A 15,620-nucleotide genomic window follows, 5' to 3' on the forward strand; every position below is an offset into this window, starting at 1 on the left:
CAGCAAGGCAACAAACCTTGCACTCCTAAGACGATCATAGAAACTAGAACCATGTTTCTGAGTCGAGTAGGTGTAAAAATATTTATTTTTACATTTTTGTACAGACTTTATTTTATTACTGTCTCTCATCGTTCATACAGTGATAATGCGTATGCCAAGGCTGTGTGAACTCAGGGGGAAGTGGAACTAACAGGCCAATTACCTAAAACATTGATAGGTGAGTTTAAAAAATTCCATAAATCCGTAACAGACATCTGAATTGTCACTTCTGACAAAAAAAGAAGTATTAGCGTTCTAGAGGGAAAATTACATGTAAGAGACCACAAAGGCGCATATATTATCTAAACACCTAAAACTGTTCACAACACGAAAAAGAAAAGCAAACATGCAGTTAAAACTGTACATGTAAAAAAATGGTTGAGTGTCAACTCTTGCATAATTTAGCATGCATCCATGTCATTTTCTGTGGGGTTTTTTTCTTCTCACATATAACCAATAAATGTTTTTTCACAGTGTGAATGATGGCATGCTGGAAAGTCTTTAACAAAATCTATATATCGTTGTTTTCATAAACGGCGAGGCAGTCCTGATATATTGTTTTTTTCACTCCACTAATAAATACCTATGTAAATTAACTAAAATACAGGGCCTAGTTCTTCAAAAAAGTGTATTAAGAGTTAATTAAACTACCTCCCTTATTCTAATTTTTGTAACACCTGGTTTGCTCACTTTAACCAATATATATGAAATTGTAGCAGGAATATTGAGTATTTTTCTCACGAGGTTAGACCATCTAATGAAAAATCTTCATATCTTTACTTTTCCAAAAGGCTGGTAAAGAAATGTAATATCCTACCTTAAACACGACTAATATCCGTCCCAAAAATTTAAAGAATTAGGGTGGACGTGTACATGTGATTGGCAGTTTGAACTGCATGAACATATGCTCCATATGAGTATATCAGAGTATACATTTATTAACGTCAACATATATCACACCTTAACTCTTAGTACACCTTTCAAAGAACATCTACAATCCACTAAAGCAATTATATAATACAGAGAATATTGTATACATGTCAATGTTACACACATAGGTTATGTACGACACAATCAAAATTATTACACTTAAAAGAGTTATACTAAGGAAGAGGTCAAAGGTTGGAACACAGTGTTCTCATGTGGGCCATCAGGCATATGCCATTCTTCTCACACCTGTGAGAACAAGACAGATGGTCTTAACACGTAAGCATAGCTGGCTGATCTAGACAATTACCACTATATTTTACTACCTACATTTTACCACTATTAGGATAAAACATTTACCCAAAACTGTTTTTCAAGAGCCGAATACACACCATAAAAAATAAATTTTTTCAGCTGGACATTATCCTACCTTCTTCTAAAAATCACTTTTCAAGAAAAAAAAATGTAACTGTCAGAATCCAGCACGGGAGTGACTTAGTCATGGCTTGTACTTTTACATCTGTTCAACAGTTCTGATTTTTAGAGCTCTTCCCTTGCTTTGCTACAACACGCAAAAGTAATATCAGTTACAGTAGTCGAGAGCTGCCTTCTGAACTTGAATTAAGAGTTTTCGGATTATTAAACCCGAGATTTAAGGATTACTCGATGACAGAGATGAAATCCACACCACCACTGAAGTGGTGCCTTTATTCAATTCCTTAAAATCAGTCATCCAAGGTTCTAAATTCAGAAAATTTCCAAAAAAAGCAACACAGATTGTTTTTTTTTCTAATGACTAACAAAACTCAAAATTATGTTATTTCCATTCTACCCCAATACAATAACAGGAACGTCATGAGTGGTTTCATCAAAACTTTCTAAAAATCTTTTTATTTGGCATTTGATATCCATCATTGCAAAATCATCCTGATCACTGATTAGCCTATGCTGAAAAAAAATTGACTTAAAATGTCTATGGTGTCAACACAAATATCCGTACTAGGTTTGCAAAGTGAAGACATTCAAAAGAGTAATAGTGTCAGACATATTGGAGCAATATTGACACTGGCTGCCCTATGACCTACATGTATATTTCAGCCACCAGCATGGCTGTCCCAGAGTAGTGATGAGATAAAATGCATTTTAATACAATACGGGACCGGAACATGAGATGCAAATTCATAACTCCAATGTTTAACATTAATTTGTAAATTTCAGACAAAAAGAACAAAGGTTAACATGCATACATGTTCAACTATTTTCACTCATCCAGTCAGACTACTGGTATACATAAAATGACTATGAACAGTGATTTAAAAAAGTTCCAATATCAAACTTTTACCCACCTCAGCCCAAGTCCTGTTTCCTCTACTCTTGGGTGTTTTACGCCCTACTCAAGAATATTTCTCTTATATGACAACAGCCAGCATGATGGTGGGAGGAAACCAGGCAGAGACTGCAGGAAACCCACAACCATCCCAAGGTTCTTGACTGTATATAAGGTGACAGTATAAACTCATGTGTTAACAGAAGTCAAATTAAACATCAGTAAGATGAGGTGATAAACAGGAAGAGCTAGTGATCCAAAAATTAATACAATCATTTTTTTCAAACAGGCATTATATTAGTAATTACAAAGAACACGTTCTTTTTGTCATTTGAATAATGGAGAAATATACGGCAGCACACAGATAAATGGATACAAAATGCCGAAAGGTTTACAGCACAAGTCACATAAGGTTTCAAAAAAGCTTAACCAAGGTCAATTAATCCACACAAGGTCCAAAGGTCAAACATAAGAAACGGTCTACCATGATGGCAGTGATGTAAAGCCCCATTCTAATCACAGCATGCGTTGTGGGAACACATGTAAGAACGGTTTATTTGCATATTAAATCAATGAATGATTTGAAATGATGGATTTATTCACGGTAACTTATTGCTGATCCTATTGTGCATATACGTGGCCCTGCAGGTAATAATCAAAGGGCTCAATCACTCACAAATACGCTACAGTAAATGTAACATGAAAACATGGTCTACTTTGAATTCTTGGACTTCCAAGATAATATTCACTTCACACGAATAATTTGTTGGTCACGATTAAATTTTATATTGACAAAGAAAAAAATGGGGGAAAGAAATTTCGAAAAGCCAACTTGAATAATGCATCAAAACTTCATAAATTGAGCATCAAGAAAGGAAGTTACACTTACATGTATGTGGATAAAACCATAGATCCTTTTCTTCTCAAGAGATCAAAAGGGTGAGATTCGTTAATTTGTACAAAATTGATTATCAAAATAGACTGGATTTTAGTACTTACGCTTCCACTTGTACCTCAGCAATTGTAGCAAATTATCTTTGACCTCTTTTAATTAAAAGTTTACCGTAAACTTTTTCATGCAGCAAAGCTGCTTTAAAAACAGTTAAAAATAGAGCTAAAACTTTTGAAAATAAATTTCTACCGTAGAAATCTTTGCTATGACTAAATTACACAGGGAAGTTCTGAAGTTATGCTGATAAAACATGGTTGTAGCAATGATGACTAAAATTTTCTCATATTCATGATAACAAACATGATAAAAATTCCACCCCTCAAAGGTGTGACAATTGTAAAACTGTTTTCATATTTATGCTGATAAACATGATGTAATTGTCGAATGCTCCAAAATGCCATAATTATTTTATTGGACGCCAGGTGTAAGATGAAACTGGGAGCAGTAATCTGAATACGCTTCAGGTTTTCAGTTCGCATGAAGCTTGGGGTAACCCCTAACGGACCAGTACCCCAATGCTGCGTTAATGGTCCAGACTGCCACGCCTCCCATGCCAAGGAAGGCGTGCATGTTGGTAAAGACGCTGTACCAGTTCTGTGCATAGAGCTGGAGAAGTATCAACAGCAGGTTTTGCTGGAAAGAAAAAAAAACAAATATAATAAATGTATCTGATAATTAAACAAGGTTGGAATAGGTGCACTTCAAAAAAGCTTCCATTTTCTTTGAGTAAAATAAATCTGTTGACGAGGCAGTCAAACATCTTCCAAGATTTCTAAATTAAAAAAAAATGTTCTTATTTTGTCCAAAGCTGCATTTTTAACTACAGTTTATCTTTCTGAGGCCAGGAATGCACTCTATGTACACAATCTGATGAAATCAAAAAATTCCACATTGCAAGATATTTATTTCAATGGGGGGGTGGGGATTATCGCATATCCAAGAATATTTCACTTCCATGGCAATGGTCAGACAATGAGTGCCTGGAGTAAACCACCAACTTTTGGCAAGTAACTGATAAACTTTCCCATGTGAGGTACACAATGCATATGTGTATTAGTGATTAGTGGAAGGTGAACTTCAAGTCAGACCACACGAACATCCCCAGACTGATAATGCCAGGTATCACCACCAAGGTCAAGCTGGAGAATCTGAGAAATTCTCTACCAAAGATTTAGCCAGAATTTAAAACCAGGCTGTCTCATTTTTCATTTTTCTCCTACTTTCCCGATCTATCCCATGCTAATTTGTCAGAATAGGGTGTCTGCAAGACACTGAGACACCCCCTTGTTCCAAACTTATTCAATTCTGAGACTGGGCTGATAATACAGTACTCTATAAAGCAGAACAATCTGATTCATTAATTGACTGGTGTTTTATGCCGTACTCAAGAATATCCCACTGATATGACAGCTGCCAGCATCATGATGGAAGAAAACTGGACAGTGCCCGCGTAAAACTCACGGCCATCTGCAGGTCGCAAGCAGACCTTTCCATGTACGAACCCGAGCAGAGCAACTAAGACATCTTACCACAATGCGGCACTCTAGCAGGGTGACTTTGTCGTTGTCTCGCAGGAAATTGGGCGATCGCCCCATTAGGAGCCCAGAACCAATGAACAAAATCCCGGTCACCCTCAGCAGGTATAGGTGCAGCATGCCAGGCTTCTCCACAGTCGTCTGAAACATACCGGAAATATTGAGCGAGTGAGTGCTTAAACTTGTACACAACAATTTTTCAGTCATATAACGACGAAGAAGTAATGTAATGTGCCTCCTCGTAGCAGCACGGATTTCCAACGCTCTTTTATCTAGTGCTGCTTCACTGAGAGGACTTACTGAAGGCAAGTAAGCGGCCCCATCTGAGCCATTATATATAGCAAGCCACTGCATTATTCCCTACATGCTGAAGGCCAAGCGAGGAAACTGCAACTTCCCCTTTCGAGGTCTTTAATGTGATCTGACCCAGGATTGACCCTGGTTCTACCGCTCGGGAACTTACTACCTGACTATCATGCAGTCGTAATAGAATACATATGTGTATTTAAAAAACTGATGAAATTTAAAAGTAAATTTAAAAAAGACGATTGTGGTAAATGACTTTAAATTTTATCCAAGAATGGTATAATTTATACACGAAAATGTCTCAAAAAATATTACTTTTGGTGCTGAATCTGGAACTTTTCCAGTAAGATTTAGATTATCCTACCTTGCAAACCATTATCAAAACACCTTTCTACAGAACTCTCAGACTTGAGCAAATTGTGTGACTTACCTGTAGTAACGAGCGAAATTTTAGGTCATTTAACTAGTATATAAATCCCAGTCCATTTCGAGTTACATATGATAATACAGTATAGGCATTGCCTCTAAAATGAAACAGTGCTGTCCTATTTAAGACTAAAAATTTAGTCAGGAATTCTGTGATGCTTGTACACCTGAGCTCTGCTCATTTTGCTCCACCCCTACTCTACAATATTCTGGAGTTTAGGCCCCGCGATCACGAAGCAAGGTCCAAACACTGCTTGACAACATGAATTCTGGATGGGTTATTGTACAATAAATTTCAGCTAAATTCAGTAATTGAAAGTCTAAGATAGCTTCGGGATCCCAGGGCCAGATTTATTTACTATATAAATTGCACAAACAAAAACTATTTGTGGTACTGTTGAAAGTGTGAAATGATGTTTTCAACTTTATGTTAAAATCTAATTAAATTTTGAACTCATATATTCTTACGTCTAGCGTGCTTCTAATAAAGTATTCTCACCTCATATGTTAAAGCTTAATCATCCCGTCAGTCAATCAATCTTGCCTCTACGTGCCTGGGACAGTTCCACAAAGACATTTCTGATTTACGGCAAACTTTGAAATATGATTTTAGAGCTTATTTTTGGGTCCCAACAAGAAAATTTTTGAGCACCTCATTATTGTTACCTTGAGATAAATGTGCCGAATGTCAAAGTCTGACCCTAAAGTTAGAAATGACTCTGTGAAATTCGCCCCACTATTCCCTTCATGCTGAACGCCAAGCTCTTCCTAGTACACGACTAAAATACTGCCAGTGTGAGGTTATGCCTTAATCAGCCATGCATTCTTACCTCTAGTGAAAGGAACCAATGAGGGAGCGCGAAGGTAGCAATTCCGCTGAGGAGAACGAAGATGTAGTCAAGTCTGACATGCAGGTTGAGGCGTGTAAATGTTTCTGGGTAACCGCCCCAGCTGGAGACTCGGATCAGCTGGAACAGACCCCCAAAGATCTCCACCATCAATGCCACTCCCATCAAGTACAGCATCAAGTCCTGTCAACAATGACAACAATGTGAAATATGGACTGAAATTTCCAATTTTCTTATTCAAAAAACTCCAGCATTCACTACAGAAATTACATAGCAGTTATGACGTCAATGACAATCACTGGCAACAGTACTCTATTGGAGAAAAATTAAGACATAATATTTCCCCCTAAGGGTGTCTATAGCTGACATTGTTTTATACTCAATTAGGTGAACGAGGTTATTATTTTAAAATTTTTTAACCTCGTCGACCTTACTGACTATAAAACTCCCGACAGACACCCATAGCAGGAATTCAATTTCTATAACCCTCCCCAAAAGGTTTAATGTGGTTAATCTAACAACTAAACAAGAAAAACTTCATGTTAACACATGTTAACACTTTCACACCTATGGGATGTAGTGTTGGACAATCCCAGCAAAGTTGTTCTAAATAATGCACAGCCTGTAACATCATTCACACCAGGCAAAACCATTGTTTCTGGACAAAAGGGGTACCAGTCTATACAGTCACTGATTTCAGTTCGAACTTGTGTCAACATGATGGCAAATGCGGTTGATGAAAATAATTTGTGAAGTGTTTTGAACCGTGAAACATTTGTTGGCACCAGTCTGCTTGCAATGTTCGACAATAAAACATTTTTCGCCGTGAAATGAATACTGCTGAATAAGTGTTGTTTACATATCATCTGCAGCACACTAGTTTTCGAGGAGTTTTTTTGACGTTTTCAAGGCTCACTTCAACATACCATGGTGCAAATTATAGACTATATTTTAAGTCTGAATTATAGATGCTTTAATTTGCATGCATGTATATTGAATAGTACGCTTGCTTTTGCAAGAAATATCTGCCTTTCACCTCTGTAATGTGACACATTCTTTGATCCGGTCTTGGCTCAGTCAAAAAAATAAATGCCATATATCATTATGCAGGGCTTCCTCTGGGTCAGTATTTTCAGCCAGTCATTTTAGCCACTCATCAGAATTTGCAGTAAATACTTTTTTCTTTAGTCATACTTCCTTAGTGGCCATGACTCTTGTAGGTCTCCTCTTGTAATTTGTTTTTATCTGCCTTGGTGTAGCTGCTAGAATCAGTCTGGTCACTTCCAGCTATATCTGGAGTTTATCAAACGTTACATTTAGAACAACTGCCCTCAAAATAATGGACCAATGCTTGGCGTCCTATTTGTGTTTTTTGAAAAAAAAAAAAAAAATCAATCCTTTTTTCCACCTATCTGTAGGATCCCTTGTCAGAAAAATTTGTTACAAGATTAATTTGTGAATTCAGTTTATTCAAATACAACATTATGATCAGTACATTGGAGTAACACAGTCTGACAGCAGAAAACCAGACGTCATAAACATTTATGTAACAGCACGTATTCTGAAACATATAATTTACTTCAGATCCCCCCAAAATAGTTTATTAAGTGGGAAAGTTTAAATTTTTCATGGGAGGTGACTTCATTTACAGGTGTAACTCTACCTTGATTTATTTCCCTTGATAATTTTTTTTTCTTTTTCTTTACAATTGGCAATGAAATGCATCCCCCAAAATGCCATGATTCTCATTCGTTATTTAACAAAAATGATTTCAAGAGTTATTTAATGTAAGTCAACTTTCAACAATGCTGAATCCTCTTTGTAGGTTTCTGTTGAGTAATCGCCATACAAATGTGTTGTTGTTGTTTCGCCGAGATGAGGCCATTTGAAATAAAAGTAATTAAGAAAAATTGCGAATATCTGCTAAAAACCTCAAAAAAGTCTCATGACAGATTTTGTACAACGTTTGTATTGTCTCTTTAGTAAATAAATTTGTCGCCAAAAATATTCCCATTTTTTCAAATTTTATCGCCATTACAAAAAATTGTTCTAAATTTGCGACAATGGCGACTTCCAGTGGAAGCCCTGATTATGGGAGAATTATCAGCGAGCTCCCAATATACAGACTCGGCAGTCAGCAGACAATATTTAAGTGCGGGACAAATGCAGATTTTCAAGGAGTTTACAGGAGTATTTGTCTTTTTTAAGGACTTTCAAGCACTTGAAAATGAAATTGTACTTTTCAAGCACTTTCAAGGAGTTTCAAGGACTGTGCGCACCCTGTTTAACCTTCCTGTGACATCATGACGTCACAGAAGCTTTCGCCGAGGATGGAAAGAAATTAACACTGTCACAAGACGCTATTCTGTGCCATCTGGCATGTGTGTGATATCTATCCATTCGTTTTTGTCAATGAGAACATCCCGTTTTATAGGAGACTTGTTCATTCTAATAATGTCATTTGAGGAGCTCTTAGCACAAGCCCCAAGGGGAGTAAAACGTCAGATTTTCATAGTCTTACATCGTCTTCTTTATATGTAATACAAAAACATTCCACATTTATTGAATTCTTGTCTTTGATTATTAGTTTTCATTAACCGTATTACCATATGTCATTTTGATGCATCATTCGTATTCAGCCTTTCACTTTCAATGGCCAAGTAGGCAATAAATAAACAACAAAGCACAGGTCCATTTTCGCTGAAAATATTGGCAGAAATTTATATAAATGATATAATTTATATCATTAGAATTACAGTACCTCCATTGCCAAGATCAAAACTGGGAACTTACATCATGTGTCCAGAGGCTACCAGACTTTGATTTGGGATGCGACCCTTTCAGGTAGCTGTACACGAAGTTCACAGTGGACAAGACATACACCTGTAAAACAAGCAGAAAACATGCAAACACTTAGTCAACAGCCTTCATTGAAAGGAAACAAATTGGAAAATGACTCACCACTAGGCGAGATAGGCAAGCCTAGACTAGACTGCAACTGGATACTTTGATTTCACTAAGGTTGTACAGGAATTTAACCCAGGATGATCTATCTGTGCCATCGGCCAATCAGATTTTATTCTGTATCACTTTCACCACAACAATTAAAAATCAAACTTAGTCAAATGTGACCGGTCCTAACATCAATTATGACCATTATTAAAAAATTCTTTGTCAGACATGTCTTTATTCTACCTAATGAATAATTTAATAAATTGAGACTAACATTCAAAAAGAATGCTATCAGAATGGTTATTTTCTGAGGATATGCTGAGCAACATTCAATGAACCGATTTAATGTTAGTAGTTTTATGCATGGCAGAGGCAAATGAAACGTCCGCAATAAACCATGAGCTTTGGTAAGCTGTTATCTACAGAACTTTCCCACAAGTGACATTTGCTTTTGGTTGCTGTTAAAAACATGGGAATCTTGGAATGACCTTGCCACATTTCCGGGTTCAAATCCGTGTCTTTTCATGACTTAACCACTGAGTGTTATACTAACCACGACACGTGACCAGACAATACTGGTGAAAATGGTGGGGTCTGAGTCTCTGTCACTGAGCCGATACAGCATTACTGCCTCCACAAGCAGCACCGCCGCACATGACCGCGCAATGTGTAGGTGCACCCCATCGAAGGTCACGTTTTTCTGGAAAAAGAGACAAAAGTGACGAGAAGATCAGACAATGTTCCAAAGTTATAAATACCTGGGTTATGCTGTCACACTTCCATGTCTAACACACTCCTGAGGTAAAGTCCAGGGCCCGCTTGCATGAAGCTCTCTTAAAGTCAGGAGCATGTAACTACCATGCATTGGTTGCCAGTATCGGTTGCCATGGTAGTTACATGCTGTAAACGTTAAGAGGGCTTTGTACAAGTGAGTTCAGGTGTCCAAACCCACAAAAAAAAAAAAAAAAAAAGACTGCACTGAAGTGTGCTAATAACACTCCTGGTCTTTTGCAAGGTGCATGATAATAACACAACTATGAAAGCCTGATATGACTTCATTTCTGGAAAGAAAAAAAAAAAAAACCCACCAGAGGACATCTGCTTAATGAAATAAAGCAGATGTCCTCTGGTGGGTTTTTTTTTTTTTCCTTGCTTTTATTTAGCTAAGGGACTAGAGTGCTGTAACACCATAACCAAGAATACTGAATGTTACAGTGGTCAGCGTCATCATTGTCAAGGCAAACAAAAATTGCTGCAGCTTGTACACAGCAAACCTGCTGACAAAGGCACACCCCAACGCTGTGCACAGCAGATGTAGGCTTCCAAATGAACCACACAGGATATGGATTTGACTGATTTATTTATTTATTTGACTGGCGTTTTACAATGTACTCAAGAATATTTCACTTATAAAACGGCGGCCAGCATTATGGCGAGACAAAACTGGGCGTAGAATCTGGAATTGAATATATGCATGTATGCTTTTGTTTTTGGCTAGAACTTAACAATTTTTCAGTCGCATGATGACCAAGAGTCATTTTGCATGTGTATAAGAACTGTGTCTTCTTGTTGCACGGTGAGTCCATGCCACTAATGTGCTGCTCCCACTGACATATTGATCACGCCAAGGACACCAGACATGACACCCCACCCAGTCACATGATGACCACTTCACAAATGTCAATAACTTTTATTTCTCTTTACTATTTAAAACAAACAGTTCTTCTTCTGTGTCCAGTGTTGATTAAAGGGATTAACAATGCGGTAGTGGTGTTTGTTGTGTAACTCGATACCGCTGAACCCTGCTTTGTACGGAGTCAAATCCTGTGAATGCACACCATGCGAGGGATTTGATGAGCTATAAAACAAGGTTCAGTGGTATCAGGTTACACAACTAACACCAAGATTAAGGTGCTAAAGTCTATTCTTCCCCCCAAAAATGTGGCAAAACTGCATATTTCATGCCCCCATTCTGTTTCACTGCCTCCACAGAGGTCATGCATTTTAGACCAATCAACGGCAAGCGCAGGCCACTTCAGTTGACCTTGATACACGAAAACTGCGTATGTATGACGTTGTGTCGTGTTGCGTAACGCAGAAATGTAAAAGTTTACTGTACATGTATAATGACATCATACTGCTAAGCTCAGATTGGAACGTCATGAAAAAGAAGTTTCATTTACATCAAGGCAATTGAGTATAAAATATAAAAAATGTAAAAACAAAAGCGATATTTATACACTGCGTGAAATAACACTTTTATCAGAAAAGGAAATTCCAATAGTTCACCTTTATATAAATCATAAAGGCAATCTAACAAGTAAACAAACTGAAATTCTTTTATTAGCAGACATGAACAGCATGAAATGACATATTGCTTGGGGAGGTAAATGTACTGGCCAGTGTTTTGCATGACACACTCGATGTTGTTTGAAAGGTCATCTCTACTTAATATGTATATTTGCATATGACCCGCAACTAACCGCAGGGCAGAATAAGTTACCCTTCTGGGCTGTGGAGACCACTTAGGGGTCTTGTAAAGACTAAGGTCATATTTATGTGTAACTTTTCCTGAATGAGGCTGGCCAAAGAAGGAGGAGACTCTTTTCAGGTGAAGTCCAAGTGACAAAAGCATGTGACACTTGACACGAGCATTCAACCCTTACCATGTGTACCTGTCTTAGACGTCTAAAACTCATGGTCTAGCACATCAACTTGAGTGGTGTAGTGGTATAATCAACAGAACTGACATGCTCTCTGATGGAAGTTCGAATCCAGAACATTTTACAACAAAACAAAGTAAATCCTTTCAGAAATGTACGAACAATGAATAATACATCATCAAAATCTCATATATGACAGGGAGATGGAAACTGGAATGATAAATGTCTTATTTATGCTGTTTTTCGTTGTATGCAAATCAAACATCTCCCCATTCAATCAACATGTAAAGATGACCCTAGTCTTTACAGCTCCCCAACTTGGTTGCTGTGCATGTTGTTCGCTCACCTGCTTCTTATGTTCACCGTGAATAGCTAATTCTTCAACGAATTAATGTCCCTATCATGTGACTAAAACTTCAACTTTATTAACACCCCCCTCCCCCTTCGCATGATGTAGGATGGGGTTTGTTTATCACTCGAATAAACAGTTCAGCTTAAGACATTGACCCGACCTGCACAGCTGTTACATGCATCAAGCCAAGGTTTCACTGTCAGTGACCTATACTGCCACAAAAACATTCAGTCCAAGTGCAGATTGCTTTAGGCTCTGTGTGCTTCAACAGCAGATGATCCAGCAAATGCCGGCCAGGTGCGCGTGAAAGTCTGACGGACTGACCTTAAAAACAACTGTACTACAAACTCAGATTGTACTGCACACAGACGATACTTACTTCGAACAACTGGGCGACATCAGTCAAGGCGAGATCTGGCCTTACCAAGAGATATACAGCCTGGATGAACGCTCCAAACCCGCTCGCTAACAAAAACACCCTACGAGACAGAAAGGACGCTACAAGCATCGAAATCGTGAAAAACAGAACCAGGCCAAGGGAAAACAATTTATCGTAGCCCATGGGCTCGATTTTAAAGGCGGACAAATCCATGGCGATGCAAGAAGCTGGGCAAAAACTTAGATATATATATATATATCTGAATTCGGCGCCGGTCGTTGGAAATACAGCAACAACAAGCGGCTTTATGGCCCAGTTTTCAAATTTCACAGCGCCCTCTGGAAGAAACGTGTTTTAGTTTTGCTCTTCCTAAGGGAGATAATCTGGTATTTTGAAGGGTTTTTTTCTTCCGTTTTTTTTTGTTTTGTTTTGCCCCACTTAACAGTTTTTAGGTTTTTCTTTGCCCATTAATGAGATTTATTTCCATCTGATACTTTAATCTTGGGCACGTAATAACACAATGTTGTAACTGTTTAAATTTTTTGAGTAAAAAAAACAATTGTTGTTTCACTGCTACCACATAGTTGTATTTGCAACTTTGTATCAGTAAAGAACATTGTAAGATCCATAAACGACGTACGTGATCCGAAATGCATGCAGAAATGAAGAACTTCAAAAATATGGGACTTTTGATAATTTTACTATGTCTCGTTTTTGCCGCTAAAGGTAAGGATTTATTCTTAATACAAAAATCCCTTGTAAGCAAAATTCCTCATTCTACTTGGGACTAATATAACAGATTTTACCGTATGTCCAAAAACGTGATTGGATAGCCTCCCCCCTCGCATGCCCCCCTCCACTTTTAAAGGGGGGGGGGGGCACCATATCTTTTGACCCCCACTACTTTTCAGGTTCCGGAAATTATGTATACTTGTAACAAAAACTTTAATGACAATATGTTAAACGTTTAAACTAGACAACTAGAAACAACAAACCATTAACTACGATTGCGTACTGGATATTTTGCAGCTCTAAAGACACAGTGGTGGTGGTGTGTTATTTCGTAATCGTTTTAATAACTTTAGCCTGCTTAACAATGTTTGGGCGGTCGTTAGTTTAAAAGAAAAGAAAATATCAGCATGAAGCATGAATATCTGACAAAACTCCACGCAAAACTGTTGAAGAAAATGTTCGGATTTATTTAAGGATTGTTTTTAACCGAGTAAAATGCATTTGAATTATTGGTTTATATGGTTACTCATAGGAGTAAATGGCGTCAGAATCATCTTTCTCTCCTGAAAGTAATTTGCAATGAGGATCGGTCTAACAACGCATTTATAACTGCTGCTATATGTAGTTTTGAATAAATATATTTACAAGACAGAAAAGTGCTGTGCTGGCAGCTGTTGTGTCTAATGTATACAACTATACGCCTACATAGAATGCAATTTTTCTCATGCGTTTTGTTTGGTTCAAAATAATCTCTTTGAATAAATCAAACCACCTGTACATTTTTCATGGACTTTAACATGTAGTTCATTTTATTGTTTTCCTTTCTTTTCATGCGAGTTACTTAACGTAGACGGTTTTTGAGGTACGAATGTTCATGCCACATGTACTGAAATAATGGCCTTTTTTTTAAATAACAATTTTCCTGCGACGTCAGTTTTGTATTTTCTGCATTCATGCAACCATGGCAGCAATTGTGGTAAGGATGTGAATTTTGATTTTTTCTGAAAGATTTTGCTTTTCCAGATCACATGATATAGTGTCACGAAGTTATATATAGGCCCTACCTGTTTTTCCAAACTGAAAATGTGCCAAAATTACATAGGTTTATGTGGGTTTGCTTCTTTTAACTTTCAGTACACATATAGAAATAGCATATATTAATATATACAATTCTCCCAGGTAAGGGCAAATCATCTACAGTGCAATTTGACAAAAAAGTGGACTAATTTGTCTCCAAACACAATCTTTTTTTCTAATTTAGTGACTGCGTTTTAATGAGATGACGTTGCAGTTCTATTCAGCTCAAAAAAACAGAATAATTAATATATTTGTACAGTATAGGCACTTATCAGTGTTGAGTTATTTATTTCATTAAGGTTTATCTTCATTCCAAGATCATTTCATTTAGGACGAGTTACAAGATTCATCAGTGAAGGAAAGATAAGTGACCGTTGTAACCACCGACTCTGGCGTGTTACTGACAATTCCTCAAATTTCTGAGCTAAAGGCCTGATCAAAAAGTGTATGTATACATGTGAATGACATTGATTTCAACTGAAAGCAGGCCATCGCGAATAGGCCGGCGAGTTTACCACCAAGGCCCAATAAAAACATGGATGTTTCTTTCCACCAACTCTCCTCCATGCGAGTTAAATGCTTGTATTAGTCAGTCTACACCAACCTTTCTCCGACATGCATGAATTTAATGTCGAGTTCCGTATAAATTATTACAATATTCTTTGTTAACCCGTGGTTCTCCAGGCAAAAACGTCAACAATTGAGCTAAACGTCTATTTAATTTTTTTTTCAGGCAGGCTTAAATAGTCGATAACACCTCAATTGGCATGTCTAATATACGGCAAATCGTCTCTATCGATATAGCTCCTTCAGAACTTCCGTGGCCCTGACGGCCCCTGGACCCTCATCTTTGCTGGGACTCTTGGCCCACACACTTTGAAATTGCTTCCTACACCCCTGCACATGGGAATACGTACCTGGAATTGATAGTTCAAACGACTATAACTCAGGACAGACAAATTATTTGGTGCCCAGCAGTAGTATACTAAGGCCAGCAAGGGAAGTATAGAGGTGTTCAATGTATGCCTATGGATCAAGATAGGACTGTGACATCACACGTAATCACTGCCCTACAGAGCTAATTCAGCGCATACCAGCGTCTTCT

General features: G+C 37.6%; 1 protein-coding gene across 1 annotated transcript; it reads right to left on the reverse strand.

The window, feature by feature from the left end:
• Positions 1-167: 167 nt before the first annotated feature.
• LOC135480162 (uncharacterized) lies at positions 168-14,565 on the reverse strand. Its single transcript, XM_064759927.1, has 6 exons — positions 12,707-14,565; positions 9,866-10,012; positions 9,154-9,243; positions 6,343-6,543; positions 4,775-4,921; positions 168-3,878 (listed from the first exon to the last, which is right to left on the reverse strand). The coding sequence occupies exons 1-6, from the start codon at positions 12,917-12,919 to the stop codon at positions 3,714-3,716; spliced, it is 963 nt and encodes a 320-aa protein (XP_064615997.1). The 5' UTR covers positions 12,920-14,565; the 3' UTR covers positions 168-3,713.
• Positions 14,566-15,620: the final 1,055 nt, after the last annotated feature.

The sequence above is a fragment of the Liolophura sinensis genome, chromosome 13 (assembly GCF_032854445.1).
Source record: "Liolophura sinensis isolate JHLJ2023 chromosome 13, CUHK_Ljap_v2, whole genome shotgun sequence".
Classification (NCBI taxonomy): Eukaryota; Metazoa; Mollusca; class Polyplacophora; order Chitonida; family Chitonidae; genus Liolophura; species Liolophura sinensis.